The sequence below is a fragment of the Cynocephalus volans genome, chromosome 2, assembly GCF_027409185.1.
Source record: "Cynocephalus volans isolate mCynVol1 chromosome 2, mCynVol1.pri, whole genome shotgun sequence".
Classification (NCBI taxonomy): domain Eukaryota; kingdom Metazoa; phylum Chordata; class Mammalia; order Dermoptera; family Cynocephalidae; genus Cynocephalus; species Cynocephalus volans.
This window is the reverse complement of record NC_084461.1, coordinates 98,374,677-98,391,032: the sequence shown is the minus strand read 5'-3', so window position 1 is coordinate 98,391,032 and position 16,356 is coordinate 98,374,677. Positions and strand designations below refer to the sequence as shown.

At 40.6% G+C, this 16,356-nt stretch overlaps 1 protein-coding gene across 1 annotated transcript in view; it reads left to right on the top strand.

The window, feature by feature from the left end:
* The first annotated feature begins 379 nt into the window (after positions 1–379).
* EPB41L4A (erythrocyte membrane protein band 4.1 like 4A) overlaps positions 380–16,356 on the top strand; it is a 234,511-nt gene continuing 218,534 nt past the window's right edge. The window contains exon 1 of the mRNA XM_063087716.1: positions 380–478. Within this exon, the coding sequence (XP_062943786.1) occupies positions 380–478 (99 nt within the window). The remainder of the gene's footprint in view (positions 479–16,356) is intronic.

The window sequence follows — 16,356 nt, the reverse complement described above, 5'->3', positions numbered from 1 at the left end:
TCCCTTTTCTGGATTCTTGCGCCCATAGCCAGGCGACTTTGGTCCGCCCCAGGACTGCGGGAAGGGCCGTGGCGCCCCCGCCCTCGGAAGAGCCGGAGCCGCAGGATGCGCGGGGTCGCGCCGCCGCCCCCCGCGCCCAGTTCCGCCGGCGCTTCCCCGGCGGCTCCGGGGCGCTGACTCTCCCGGCGCTGCCTCTCCCGGGCCCCTCCGTCCTCCTTGCTCCACGCCGCGCTGGGCGACTCCGGACCCCTCCGGGAGCAGCTCCTCTCGTCCTGGTGACGGCGCGGCCGATAGATTAATGCTGCGTGCCTGAGGGGAGGGGGCGGCCCGGCGCCTCGGTCGCAGCGTTCTCGCCTGGCTGGAGACGGCCACAGCCGACATGGGTTGTTTCTGCGCTGTTCCGGAAGAATTTTACTGCGAAGTTTTGCTCCTGGACGAATCCAAGTTAACCCTCACCACCCAGCAGCAGGGCATCAAGGTAGGCGCAGCCGGGGGCGCGTTCCTGGGGTCTGCAGCCGGGCGGGCTCGGGGGTCTGCGGCTTTGTCTGAGGGCTGTCACCGATCGAGGCCGACGGGTGCTTCCCTGCACGGTGGGTAGGAGAGGCGCTGCCCACCGCGCTCAGATAGAGAGTGGACGTGTCAGGGTGAGTTAACTTTGAGTTGCTTCATAAAGGAAAGTAAGTTTGACGTCTCAAAGGCTACTCGACGCACCGACTCCCAGCTGCCATCCACGATCCTGTTACGGAGACCGAAAGTCTTCCCAGCACCGGTTTCCTCCAAAAGCGTCTGGGCTCCCGCAGCTCCCAAAGAGGCACAGAATGGCATGTACCGGCTGCACCCTGCTCTATCTACCCCAGTGTTGAAGGCATGAGTTCCCTTGGCTTTGCTGAAGGCTTTTTTTCTTGACAGTGTCGTTGGAGAGTAAACTAGTTCACTTGTTGAAACACATTGATTGGGTCGTTGTGGTTGTGTTGCCTGGGTTTGTAGTTGGGTAATGCTACGTTTGTACTGAAAATAATTTCCATTTTCACAAGCGGACTGGTTTTATCCCCAAACTTAAGTAAGCATCTCTCAAAGCGACTCAGTAATGACTTTGCTCCTCTTTGTAGGTTCTTAAAATGCTATTACTACTGTTAATCTAGGGAACCCAAACAAAAAGGCTGCGGATCTTGCATAGATCCACTTCCTTAATTTTGATGCATATTTATGTTTACAGCTGACAACCTGACAGATGCGCCTGCGCACTTGTTTTGCTCTTGCAACAATGTAACTAGAGGACATCGGAATCCGGGGTGTTTTGTTGTTTTGTCTCTTTATCCTTCAGTTTTAAATCACTAGGGCATTTTAGATAACCCAGTGGCCGAGTCTGGTGAAGAGAAACCGTCTGCCTCTAATAGAGTCTGAGAAATCGTTCAGTTCAGGCTGCCGAAGTAGCTTCTACTAGTCTTGTCATCTCAGAAGTTAATCCTAATAGCGTAGGCCCTGGGCATTTACGTGTGTGAATAAGTTTTTACGCAACTTTATGCATACTAGAGAAAGTGTTCCTAGCTAAAAGTTTTAGGGTTAATGTTGTCATTCTATTGTACTTTCATAGGTGTATTTTGCAGGAGAGAGGGGCAACGTGATCAATTAAAGCTACAAGATTGTTAACCCTTTCCTTTAGAAAATTGTTTGAATATTGTTTCTCCAGTAATTATAATAAGCAAAATTCAATTAGATTCTCATTTGGTGTTTCCTTTTCAAGACCAGCAAAAGACTCTTTGGGGGGAGGACGATCAATTTGTATTTTTTACTTTTCTTTATGTTTGGAAACATCCTTGCTCCATCCCCAACCCACCCAAGGAAATCAGAAAAAGAACTTACTTTACAAGATGATACATTCTTTGGTGTACTGTGTGAATAAAATAGGCAAAAATCACAAAAAACATTCTAAATTCTTGATAATACATAGATTCTCTGTGGTGTGGAGGTAGGAACAATTAGAAAAAGATAACTGATGATCTGATACTAAAACAACAAAGAAATCTTTCCGAAGTGCAAAGTCCAAATTCACCTGGAGTCTAAAGTCATCTGGAGTGTAAACTTCCCATTTAGTCATGAAAACTGTACCCCGTCAACTGTGGAGCCTGTACATTATTCTGTCAGGGGAGCAGCCAAGACTTGGGATCAAATGTAATAATTTTGTCAAAGAGACATGAATCAAAAATCCTGATCTGTAATTATTTTTTACAATCTGATGGTGCTTATTTTGTTTTACAAATAGGTTGAAGATTGGTGAGTGCTTCAAAGGCAATGGCAACTTCATAATACTGTTATTTTGGGTATAGAGCATGCCAAATAACTAAACAACAATTTAAGCAGGGTTTTGTTGGAAGTAATTATTTCACAACAGACTTGGCCTCTTTCTGTGTCACAGTTTCTAGTGCCACAATTATTTTGCCTCTTTCTAATGCCACAGTTATTTTGATGGCCATGTGTGTAACACAGATGTTGCCTGCTGGAGTTAACCACATTATCCGCAACTACCATGCTACTATAAAAATGCGTGTTAAGCCCCTATCTACTTGTGGTATGTACTAAATTAAACATAGTCGAATATTTATAAAATGGTATAATGTATGAGAAAGTATCTCACATGTAGATGGTATTCAAGCATTGAATGAATGTGTATACATTTTTCTGTACATACTCGACATTTTCTTTAACTTTTCCCTAACATTCCTAATATTGTGGTGCATAAGTACAATTAATATATATTGTTTTAATTAGATAAAATTAACTCCTACTTCAGTTTGTAACTGAAAAAGTAAACAATTATTTCAAAGTTAATAGCCAGTAGTTACTATTATATTGTTTTCCCTTGGGTAGTACACTTGATAATTTTGATTATCACTAATTAAAGTCAAAGTTAAGGGGGCAACATCAATTAGCTTGTTTTTTTCCCCCTGAAATTAAACTAGAAAAATCTCTTCTAAAATTTTTCAAACGTATTTTCTAGTATTTATTTTGTGATAATGCTTTTTCCTACTCTATCTCAAATGAGGACAGCTAATTTTGTGTTAAAATTATTCACATATTTTATTCCTTAATAGAAGGAATTTTATTGATTCTTATATGGTTACTTAAGAATTTGGTTGTATTACTGTTATAATAATGCATTGTGAGTGGAAAAAGATTTATTGTAGTAAATTTAAGTAGAAGTGGTATGAGACAAGCATGGCAAAATATCTTATTCTGTGTGGTAAACAGACAGAAATCCACTCTTTGGATTTGTTTAAACATAAAATTACAAATTAAAAAGTTATCTATGAAGTGATTTTCTGCAACATCAAAGTTTTTCATTGACTGATGTGTTTCTATGGAAAGCATTCCAGCCTGAAGACAATAGTTACACATCTTATATGTTAAGATGAGTATGATTTCAATGGAAAATAATTTTCTGTTTAAAGAAATCAGAAAAATAAAACAGTATCTTTGTATTCATATTAATGTTATGTTTTCTTAGCTTGCTCTAGAGTTACCCTCACCTTGACAAGCAGGAAGTCTTTTTCATGCAGATCATAGTTTAAGCCCTAACCAAGATTTAAAAACCCAAATTTAGATAAGCTGAAAGCGATTGGTTGTACGTCGAGCCCCACAATAGCTTTTAGCTGTTTGTTCTCTGCTGCTATCTCTGTTGTTTGTTCAGGTAAGGATTTCTACTATGGCTGGTCTCAGTTTTTTGAGTAATGTTTGTTCTGGAAAACTTTTGTTATGTCCTTTGTAGTTCTGTGTGCTGGGGGAGGTAAAGATCTTCCTCTTTGTTCTCTTAGTTCTAGCAAAACTTGAATGTGGCTCAAATCACTTTTATAGGTGGTCATTTGCTTAGCAAAAGATTTTCAAGGGAAAAAAATATCACAAGGTTTGGTTATGAATTTAGTTCTCAATATTGCCGTTGCAAACACCAAGGTCAAGGGTTTGGATCCCCATATCTGCCAGCTGCCAAAAGAAAAAAAAATACTAATGCAAATATGAAATAGACTAGTTTTCGTTTTAGCAAGATTTTAGTCCTCTGAGTAGTAATCCGATGAACACTGAGCTGCTTATTTTTCCCTAGATGTATTGGTTAAATTAATGAAACCAATATGACAGTAAGGTGGAAACTCCATTGACTTAAAAAAAAAAAGGATTTATTGAGATATGGCATATAATCCACCCTGTTAAAGTATACAGTTCATCTGTTAACTGTTAAAAAATGTTACCTCCTAATCATCTTGAGGTTCCTATTGTCTGTTTTGATGCTTTGATCAAAAACTTCCTAATGAATTAGAAAAACAGTTATAAGGTGGGGACTTAAGTTATATGCACCTAACTTACCAAGAATTGTAATTTTCATTCTATTTGGACTGGTAAAGAAAAGTCCCAGAGGACTGGGAAAAAAGTGAAAGGCAATAGTTCTTCACAAATTATATTAAGTATATATGTGAATATCTATATCTTTTGGTATCAACCACATAAGATACAGAATCAGAAACCTTATATACATAGGTTGAAGCAAAAAAATCACACACCAACATTCGTTTTCATGTAAGATTGGCTATGGGTCTTGATCAGTTAGTAATCAGATGTGACTGGAATAGAAAGTGCCCATTCTCCATAGTGCATCCAAATGTGATGATATCCATGTTGTGGCTGCATAAGATGAACTAGGGGATACAAATACCCCTTCAATTTATGAGGAGTTTTTTTTTCTTGAGAAAAATTATTAAAAATGCCTTTTATCATTCCATAACTTGAATATGTTTTAAAAATGATTTAAGGGGGAAAGCATTATTTGTTACATCCAGTGGCTTATGGCTGCCCTTCTCTAGGTGCTTATAATGTTCCTGGTTGATGGTGGACCACACTTTTTGCAGCCCAGTTACTAAGTTTATTTTTGGATTCTGTAATGTTAAGTTTGAACTAAGTTTGAACCAAATTTGAACAGTGCAGTGCTTTTGCTTTTGAGCACGGGTGGTGATAAGGTTAAATCTAAGTTGCAGGGACAAAAGTCAGTACTCTACTTTAGATTAGCCATATGGACAGTGGTTTGTTATTTTTATTAAGACACAAGCAAAATGGGAAACTCATATTTTCTTTGGTGGTTTCTGTCAAGTTTTATCCCAGACAGTATGGCCAGACAATTCTTTGTTGTGGGAGTCCGTGTATTGCAGCATACTTAGAAGCATTACTAGCCTTATCGAAGGGCAGAATTACAACAAATTTAAATGTCTCAATTGGCTTTAGGTCTATTCTAGATTTGGGCAACACTTCATTCCATAAAATAGAATAAGTGTTCCATTCAGCCGAGCAGAGGAGGTTGGTTTTATAGGCAGAAAAGGCTGAAGAAAACAGAAACAAAGAACAAAAAGCGGATTGGTCATTTCAAAGTTATTTTCCTTGTCAGGTGGGGACCCGGAGACAGAACAATAGGAAATTAACTAATTAATTAACATCAGGTTACTTCAGGCTATCTTTTTCATGTAAGGATTAAAGAGCAGAGGGAACTTCATTATCTTGCCTATTGAAGATTTAAACTGCTTTGTTTGGAAATCCTGTTATCTGTCTCTCCTGATTTCTTGGAAGATGAGACTTCAACTTAGTTTAGGTTTGGTGACAGGGAACTTAGGGGTGACTCTATTTTGATTTTTAGTCTGGTCTGTTGGTGCTTAGTGCAGAAACTTAGTTTAAAACACTGGCCTCTTATAATTTTTATTTAATAGCCTCTACCCATGAGATGCCAGTAGTACCTCTTCCCTAGTCACGACAACCGAAAATGTCCCAGGATATTGCCAAATGTTCCTGATGGGCAAAACCACCCTTGGTTGAGAACCACTACCATAGAGAATAACAGCTTCCTTTATTCTTATGTCTTTGGCGCTCAGTCTTCCACATGGATGCTGGGTAACTTTTGGAGGCTTTCTATTTTTTCTTTTTTTCCCCATATTTTGGAATGTGAGTTGTTCACCTTGTATTCAATAAAAACAACATGATCTGTGTCTTTAACTTGCTTCATATTCTTATTCTAGGAGCCGTACAAGGTCTCCTTGGGAAGCCTGTGAGTCCCTGCTTGTGGTTCCCGGCAGCTCGAGCTGTATACTTCATGAGATAGATGCTTATTAACTATAATTTGAATACAGGAATGAATGGAGTGTTACAGTTGCAATAGGCCATATTGAAAATCCCTGGATAATGAGGTTCTTTTGCCATTTTATTTTTACTAGAAAAGACTGACCCTAGAATGTAGTGAGTCTCACTGTGAAAAATCTGTTTCCAAGATACTCTGATTTTTTATATTTCTAATGGGTAGAAAATGAAATGATGTAGGGGATTACATTGTGGCACAATGTGGCACATTGAAGAGCTAACTAACAGCTGTTTCAGAACAGGAGGACACCATTTTTGTATTGTAGAGGTAACCTACCAAGTCTTTCTATCTTTTAAATGTGACTTTCCCCTTCCAACTCGAGCCTTTTGGAGGAAGGACATATTTCATAAATGAATTAAAATAGATCCTTACACATTAGTTACTTTTCTTCCTTGTCTCTCGTTCTTTAAACTATCTGAGAATGTGGCGGTTGGTTTCACAGTACGGGTTTACACAATCAGGGACTAGTACTGTAATTTTTAATCTTGCTGTACCACCCATTTTATCCTTAAGCACCATAAACCTAATCTGACACTGCTCTAGGCTTGATGTAAGACAGTGTGGCTAAGTTAAATATTGGGTTTTTATGAAAAATTGTAAGTTTTTCATTCAAGTGCTCTGCAGGCCTGTTGGAAACATGACAAGTCAGAGACTGATTGGCCGTGCCCCTCCCTCCTCTCTGAGATTGACTACTTGGGCTGAGCTTTATCTCTGACATTTCAGCCACATGTAAAGCTCCTACCATGGCTCCTGGTCAGCTGCTTTGGATTGTAATGACCCACTGCCATTTGCTTCTGCACTGTGAGTTTGTTTCTAAGTCTCAGGTATTAAGATTGAACAGGCACCTGTTATCACATGTTGTATGCATAGACTAGGTATGTTAAATTCAGGAACCAGTCAGTTTACTTTGTGATTCAAAAAGCCTGTAACTGCAATTTGGAGAATCTACTATTCTCAAAAATGTGTATTGCATTCCTGTGCCCTCTGAGCCATGTATGTATTTCCTGTTTGTTTTCTTTTTAAAGTAAAACAGCCATTCTTTCTTGACCCTGGCTATTGTTAATCTCTTTTTCTGTAACTAAACACTCTTGCAAAGAGATTCCCCAAGGGCTGAAATGTCTCTTGGCGGCCCTGCTAATAATCACTGAAAACACGAAAGGGCTCAGTTCCAAATGTGTGAGAAGTTTGTTTTAAAGCAGAGGAAACTGACGTGCCAAGAGGAAGTTAGAACAAGAGAGATGGGGACAGGCAGGGAAAATGGAGAAGTGCTCAGCGCTGGCCCACAGCGACAATAAATGGAAAGGTCAGGTGGCAAGGCAGGATCAGCAGACTGAGTCTGAAGAGGGACCTAGTGCAGCGGCACAGTGTTTAGAATCGACACATCCTGAAAGCGCGGTTAGTGATGCTGAGCTCCCAACTTTGTGGGGATGGTGTTCCAGAAGTTGGTTAGAAACTGCTTTTTGTAGAATACAGCTGACCATACAAACAGTGACATGAGTGAGGGTCAGGTTCCTGAGCTAGAGACCATTTGAGTTTTTAAACCATCAGGTCTCGCCTTGCCCTTCACCCAGAACTGTGTTTGAGAAGCAGTCTTGGAGCCTCTGCTGCCTTAACTGTCGCTTGTCAAAGTTGGTTTTTCTCCTTACTGTGCCTGACTTAGTGGATCTCTCACACTTTATACGTGAGCCAGCCTCCTAACTAGGGTGCTGTGAGGTCACCTTCAATTTCTCCCCTCCCCCCCTCTGCCCTGTGTTCAAATCCTGGTGTGCCAAATAATTACTGGCTTTGGGATTGGGCTAGTGAGTTTCCATTGAACCAGCCTCAGTTTCCTCATCGTGAGCTAGGAGCATGATATCTGCCCCATAGGATGATTGTGAGAATTTGAGAAAAGAATTGTAGGCACACTGGAAAAAAGGTGCTCAATAAATGAGAGCTGTTACTATACTATATATGGTATATTTTTTTGCTAATACATTTATCCTTGAATTCCAGTTTGGGATATCTAGGCCCCCACCCCTGCCAAAGGTGACATAGGCTCTCTGAGGGGAGTAGGAGAGCAGTGGTGGCTTGGCATTCATAGATATTAGTGACTTGTCAGATTTCTGTATTTGCAGGAGAAATAGCTGTGCATCTACTCATATTGCTTCAGCTTCCACTAGAAACTCCACATCTGTACCCTTAGTCCTGACTGCCTTCCTGTTATCTGGAAATCTCTACTTCTGATTGCCTGATGCATGCCACACTAGCTGCCTAAGCCCGCTGTCACTACCTCGTTGTCCTTATAGACCTGCTTCTCTTCCCCTGCTTCCTAGCTTGGTGAATGACTTCACGCTCTGTCTGAATCTAAGATGTTTTGGTCCTCAAGTTACAGAGATACCACTGCAATGTGCTTCAACATGAGGAGGTTTACTGGCTCACCTGTCAGGGAATCTGGGGGCAAGGAGAGGAATTCAGGTAAGTCAGTGACATTGAGGACCCAGCTTCTCTCTGCCTCTTCCTTACTCTACTGTCTTGGGAGTCATGTCGTGCTTAGGCTAGAGCAGATGGCCACATGGTCCCGGAGCTGAGGAGGTGATATTTGTATATGGCAATATGCTAGATAGGAATAGAGGCAGCCTTTTTTTTTTTTTTAGAAGAGAAGAAGCTTTCTCCAGAAGTTTTCCACCATACTTCCCCTTGTGTCTTTTAGCCAGAATGAGTCTTGTGACCATTCTTTTCTTTTTTTTCTGGCAGCTGGCTGGTATGGGAATCTGAATCCTTGACCTTGGTGTTATCAACACCTCCCTCTAACCAACTGAGCAAGTGGCCAGCCCATTGTGGCCATTCTTGAGCCTTAATAACAATGGGATCACATTTAGAATAGTGGCCCTGGAGCAAGGAGAGGGGGTGTGACTGGTTTCTTGAGGCCAAGGGTTGCGTGGGGAGGGGCTCAGTCAGGAAGGAAGGAGGGGAATTGTGGATGTCCTTGGCCACCAGCAGTTAGGATCCTTAAATTTCCACACCCTATACAGTTTCCAGATTTATTTCTTTTCCCCTCTTCTCATTGTGACTGCCCTAATTCAGGCCCTTCTCAGTTCTCCACGATGTTTTGGATGTTTTGCTGTAGCCTTTTGATCACAGCCCCTGCTGCTCTCATTAGCCCCCTGTGACCTGCTCAGGATAATTCAATGGCTGGTCACCTTCCGTGTTTAGGTTTAGATTCCTGGTGTTCTGGCAGCACATGGGGCTGGCCCTTCCTGTTCAAGTTACTGCCTCCCTTCTTTTCTTTCTCCCACCACTTCCTCATAGCCCGACTGAGCTGCTTTCTAGTGTTTGAATTCTCCACATTCCCTTCCACCCATGTCTTTTTCTCTGCCTGGAAAAACCTCACCCCACCTGCTCTTGAGTGAAGTATCTGCCCTCATCGAGCAGAGTTCTGCTCACGTCTCAGCTTTTCTGAAGACTTTGCCTTGGTGCAGAGCTGGAGAGGCCATCTTCTGACCCTAATAAAGCCTGCGTTCTCTTGCAGTAGTTCCTGGACTTTAATACCTACCTCGTCCTGGGACAAATACAGTAAAGTGAAGACAGCATAAGCCTTAGTCATAGATAAATCTGGCTTCAAGTCTCCCTCTCATTTGTTAGCACAGTACACATGGCCAAGTCACTTAACCTCTTTGAGTCTGCTTCTTTATCTATAAAATTAGGGTAAAGTCCTGCACCTTAATCCTGAGATGCTGAACACGAAACCCTAGCTCTGTACCTACCAAGTGGCAGCTGCTGTTATTAGGGGTGGAAAGCCTTGAGGGAGGAGACTAAGTCTTTTTTGGGGGATTACCCATCAAGCCTAGTTCCTAAGGAGTAGTAAGTATCAATGATTGAATGTTGACTGAATGAATTAATTTGAATAAGAAAAGGTACCTCCATATTGACATAAGCTAATGAATCTGGGGAAGAAAAGACATCTCTTCTTTTCACTTTCTAGGCTCCCTGGATATAAGTAGTGTACCTGCTTGACTCCTCAATTTTTTATTTAATTTTTTAAAACTGCTTTATTGAGATAAAAATCATATACCATATAATTCACCTATTTAGGTGATTCAATAGTTTTTCATATATTGAGTTGGTCAGGCATTAGCACAATTTTAGAACATTTTCATTCCTTCGTAAAGAAACCACATACCCATGAACAGTCACTCCCCATTTCTTCCTACCCCTCACCCCTAGGCAACCACTAATCTTTCTGTGTCTATAGATTTGTATATTCTGGACATTTCATATAAATGGATTCATGTAATATGTGGTCTCTTGTGACTGGCTTTTTTCCTTAGTGTAATGTTTTCAGGATTTATTAACAGTGTGGCATGCATCAGTACACCATACCTTTTTATTGATGGATAATATTCCATTGTATGGATGTACTATATTTATCTGTTCATCAATTGATGGGTTTTTAAGTTGTTTTCACTTTTTGGCTATTATAAATAATGTTATGAAGATTCACGTACAAGTTTTTGTGTAGACGTATGTTTTAATTTCTCTTGCATATGGACCTAGGAGTAGAATTGCTGGGTCACAAGATTTAATAGTTTGAGGAACTACCAAACTGTTTTCCACAGTGGCTGCACCATTTTACATTCCCATCAGCATATAAGGGTCCCAATTTTTGCACACTCTCACCAACATGTTTTATAAACTCTCTTTTTGATTGTAACCATTCTGCTGGGCGTGAAGTGCTTCTTCATTGTGGTTTTGGTTTGCATTTTTCCTTGATGACTAATGATGCTGCGCATCTTTTCATGTGCTTTTTCGCCATTTGTATATCTTTCTTGTAGAAATGTCTGTTGAGATTCTTTGCCAATGTTTAAAATTGGGTTATTTGTCTCTTTACTATTGAGTTAAGAGTTTTTTCTTTTAATATATTCTGTATACAAGTTTCTTATCAGATATTTGAATTGCAATTATTTTCTCCCATTCTGTGGGTTATATTTTTACTTTTATGATGGTGTCCTTTCAAACACAAAAATTTTTTATTTTTAGTGAGACTAATTTATGTTTTTTTTTTTTTTGTTGTTGTTGTTCCTTGTGTTTTTGGTGTCATATCTGAGACCATTGCTTAACTCATGGCATGAATATTTACTCTGATGTTTTAAAAGTTTTATAGCCTTAGGTTTTACATTTAGGTCTATGATCCATTCTTCATTCTTTTGCATGTGGATATCCAGTTGTTCCAGCACCATTTGTTGAAAAGACTATTCTTTTCCCATTAAATTTTCTTGGCACCCTCATAACAATGAATTGACAATAAATGTGAGGATTTATTTTTGGACTCTATTCCATTGATCTACATGACTCTCTTTAATGCATCTTATTTATTTTTACTAGTTCCTTGGTAAGGTAGGCGTGTGTAATTCAGCAAAGAAAACACTCTTAGTTAAAAAATGTTTAATGTTTTGAGAAAAATTTCCTGTAAACTTCCTGGGGGCAGTGACATTGTCTATTTTACCCACTGTTAAATCCTCAAGAACCTAATAGAATGCCAGGCACATGGTGGTACTTAGTAAATATTTGTGGAAGGACTAATTGAAATATTGTTTTAGTCATGCTGCTGCTATTGGTTTTGTAACTTGAAACTGTTTGAACATTTAGATTTCCCAAACTTTATTTTACAAGCATTGAGTATTGCTTTTTATGTTCTGTAAAGGATTCGCCTTTGGTTTTTGCAGGCTCTTTCTATAAATCCCTTGTGGAGGACTGGAAAGAGGGTATTGGCATATGTTTTATGAATAATTTTCTTTGGTAGTTTTGATAGGTAAAGATGTTAGAAAAGTTAATATCATTTAAATATGTATGTGATTTTCATCTGTTACCTTGAAACATATTGTTAGAGATTTGCTTAGAGCAGTGCCATGTGTGCTATGTGGGCTGTTTTCCTCCTAGGAAAATAATGCAGACGGCTAGACGGCTACTTCTAAATACACCCCCCCTTGCCCCACTCCCATGATGTCCCTTCAACCCTGAACTTAGGGGATTTCTAGCAGGATTGTAGGTTAAAGCGTAGGGAGCAGCTATGGCTTTGTGGAATTGAACTAAAATCCCGTATGGCTGAAATTGTAGCAAATCTCAATGGTATTGAAACTGGCATAATATAAGCTTTACAATATTGTCTGGATTGCACATTTTAAAAGTCAGTGGTATTCAAACACTTGAAAAATTCCAATAGATATGCAGGCTACAGCAGCTCCCTTTGTAAAGAGAATCTCAGATGTCTGGAACCTGGATAATGCTGTAGCATCACAAAATCTTTCACATGAGCTTGTTCTGCTTATCATTGCTTTTTCCTGTCAGCCACTCATTCTTTTGCCTAGTAGTCCAGCTGTCTCATCCTCTGCACCAAACCCGTGTGTGTCACATGTCCTCAATTAAGTCAGCCCCGTGATGCTCCCTGAAAGTACAGCCGACAGCCAGGCGAGGATAGGGAAGAGATGACTTCAGTTATGACAGACTGGATTTCACTTACGATAGAAAGTTAGGCCTGGCATGGACATTAGGAATTATCTCATCTAGTCCCCACATTCTACAGGTGAGGGGACAGTAACCCAGTGAAGGCAGTTCATTTTCCAGAGCCCAGCATGTGGGCCTAGACCCTTCTCTGGTTTTCCACCTGGTTCTTTCGTTGGTGCTCATGCACCCCTAGTTCCTTTGCAGAATGGAAGGGAGGAAGGATTGAGAGCTGATTCCAGAGGCAGACGTCAGAGTTTATTGAAAATCAGCTGGGTGCAGCAGCATGCGCAGGTACTCTGAGCCACTCGGGAGGTGAGGCTGGAGGTCACTTGAGCCTAGGAGTGCTGGGCTGTAGTGCACTGTGCCCATTGCATGTTCACACTAAGTTTGACATCAATGTGGAAATCTCCCAGGTTGCCTAAGGAGGGGCAAACTGGCCTAGTTTAGAGATGGAGCAGGTGAAAACTCCCATGCTGATCGGTAGTGAAATCACGCCTGTGAATAGCTACTGCAGTCCAGCCTGGGCAACATAGCAAGACCCTGTCTCTTAAAAAAAAAAAAAAAAAAAAAAAAGAAAATCATTTAGGTTCACTATCAATCCCATCCCCTCTGGTGCTCCCACCTCCTGTCTGTTTTCTGTTTTTTCCTCCCTCTTTTTTTTTTGGCTGCTGGCTGGTGCAGGGATGGAATCACACTCTAACCAACTGAGCTAATAGCCAACCCCTTCTCTTAAGTTATGTCTTTCTAAGCTTATGATTTGTCCTGATTACCTTCTGCAGTCTTAGCATTTAGATTTGTGAAACTTCTTGGTTAGATTATATGAGAGCCTTCCATTTCAGGGAACATTTAAAAAAATTTTTAAAAATTTACATAAGTAATTACTTATGTGGAATTTCAGAAAGATACTTATTGCATTGTATTTTAATATTTTAGCTTTTTCAAAAATGCTTACTTATCTAAAACATGTAGAATAATTTTTCTAGTGCCATAGTTTTAGAGCTTGTGTCACTTAGAATTTTTCCTTGGTCTTTATTTTGTAAAGCCTTTGCCCTGTGTTCTTACTGCTTCACGTTGAATTTCTCTCCAGGAAGGAAAATTAAAAACCGATTAGTGATCCTTCTTATTGCCCGAGGGAGGGCACAGAGAAGAAAGCAGAAAGGTAAATTGCTCTTTCGTTGAAAGGTTTCAGATGGGCTAATCATCAGGAGGCTAATAGATCTTTCTCCTGATAACCATTATTCCATGCTTCTGCTGCTTTTTACAAGGGCACTGGGAGGATGTGCAAATTTTCCAGAATTCCTCAGAGAGCCAGCTTCTTTTTCTTTCAGACACTGTTTTACATCATGTTCTGGAGCAGTTATTTCACGATAAATAGATTTTGAGTGTGAGGGTATGTTGGGGTCTGCACCAATGCTATGTATAATTGTAGGTATGGATTTGTGAACTCAATTCTACAAGAATTTATTCAGAGCTTATTGTGTAACCAGTAGCATCCAGAATTTCTGGTGGGGATAATGAAATAGAGGGAGGACTCTTGACTGTAAGAGTTTTAGCTTTCAGGTGGAGGAACAAATATTTACTTATAAAACAACAGAGTATATGTAATGTAGGACAATATACAATTGAGGTAGCGATTCTAAGAGGTTCAGAAATTCTTATAATAAATCATGTCTTATATACCAGAGTGAGGTTAATCAGGAAAGTCGTTTTAGAAAAAGTGAATACAGGTTCAACAGTGCCTTATCTGAAACCCTTGGGGTGAGGTGTGTTTCAAGATCTAAAATTGTTCAGATTCCAGCCTGGTAATATGGTATATATATTATGCAACATATCCAGCCATCATCAACTGGGGTGATTCCTTATAAAACAAGCACATTTTATTTCTGCAGCTCAACATTTGGATATTCACAATAAGTGGAGGTAGAGACTACAAGTAACCTTATATCTGTTTGTAACAGATTTTGCTCCTGCATTAGTTATCTATTGCTATACGGCAAATTATTGCCCAAACTTAACAGCTTAAAAGAACCAACATTTATCATGTACAGTTTCTGTGGGTCAGGAATCCAGGAGTGCTTAGCTGGATGATTCTGGTCCCTGGTCTCTCATGAAGTTAAACTCATGGTGTGGCCTCAGCGTGGGTCATCTGGAGATGGTGAATGTTGGCAGGCCTCAGTTTCTCACTGACTGTTGACACAGAGTCTCAGCTCCTCATTATGTGGGCTTCTCCATAGGGTCCTGAGCATCCTTGCAACGGTGGTAGCTGGCTTCCTTCCAGAGCAAGTGATGAAAGGGAGGGAGAGAGAGAGAGAGAGAGAGCTCTCAAGATAGAAGCCACACTCTTTTATAACATCCTGTTACCTCTGCTGTATTTTGTTGGTCATCCCAATGAACCTTGGTGTGAGAAGGGACTATATAAGGGTGTGAAGACCAGAAGGTGGGGATCACTGAGAGCCATCTCGAAGATGGACTACGGTAAAGCTAGTTGTCCAGCTCTTTTACCTGCCTATAATCCTGCACTGACTGGGCCAATTGTCAGGCTAGGGCTGGGTCTAGAACTCACAGACCCCTCAAGCCCGTTCACAGACTGGGTCACAAACCCTTCTCGTGCCAGGCCGGGTCACCAGACCCCTCACACGCCAGGCTGGGTCACCAGACCCCTTACATGCAGGTCTATGAGCTAGGTAAGCGGCAAACAGGTCCTTGGAAGACTCCTGAGGCAGAATAGGCAGCCAAGACTCCTGAGGCAGAATAGGCAGCCACTTGTTCACCAACTCCACCCACCCACACACACAATTTGTTTACTGAACCACCCCCAACTGGCCCTGAGGCGAGGGGAGCCTGATTAAATTATTCTATTTTCCCAACAACTACCATAGTCCTCAAGTGAGTTTTGGCATCAAACTTAAGATAAAACTTTCAGTTTTCACATTTTTTTGGATATTAGATTGTGGAGAAGAGATTGCTGATTTATGTAGACTTGGCCTCCAGAAAGTGATGACTTGAGAGGACAGACTGTGTCTCTGAAGGCTCTGCAGGATGGAGGGGTAGCGTGAATATAGGGAAATGAGTTTGCTGGAGAAAGATCAGAAGTGTCTGGGGAATGTCAGAGTAGGAGTCTCATGTGTGCCAGGCACTGTACTTGATGCTGGGGATAAAAAAAGTTGAATTAGATAGTTTTAAACCATCTGGAGCTTAAGTCTATAACTATGCTTTGAGAAATAATCAGTGTTTGATGAAAATACTTTTACTGAATGTCTACAATAAGGAAGGCAGCCTGTATAGTGGGAAGGGGAAAGAATATGTATTCAATACCTGGATTCTTCTTTCAGCTCCTTCATTTCCTAGCTTGAAAAAGTCACTTAATGTTTTGGAATATTAGTTTTTCCATTTGTAAAATTAAACAGATGCTAATATTATCCCAGTGATATCACAGGTGTTGAAAGACTCAAGGAGGACAATGGCTGGAAAAATTGCAAAGTTTTGAAGTGCTATATTGTTAATAATTATTATCTTGTGGCTCCATTATTTACTCACTAGTCCTTTGGCAAGTTGTATAATTGTGTGCCCGAGTTTCATCTTTGGTGAAATGAGGATACTACTACTAACTACTTCATAGATTGTTAGGGTTGAATGAAATAATACATGTAAGTTGTTGGGAAAATAGAACAGTTTGGTCAGGCTCCCTCACCTCAGGGCAGGTTGGGGGT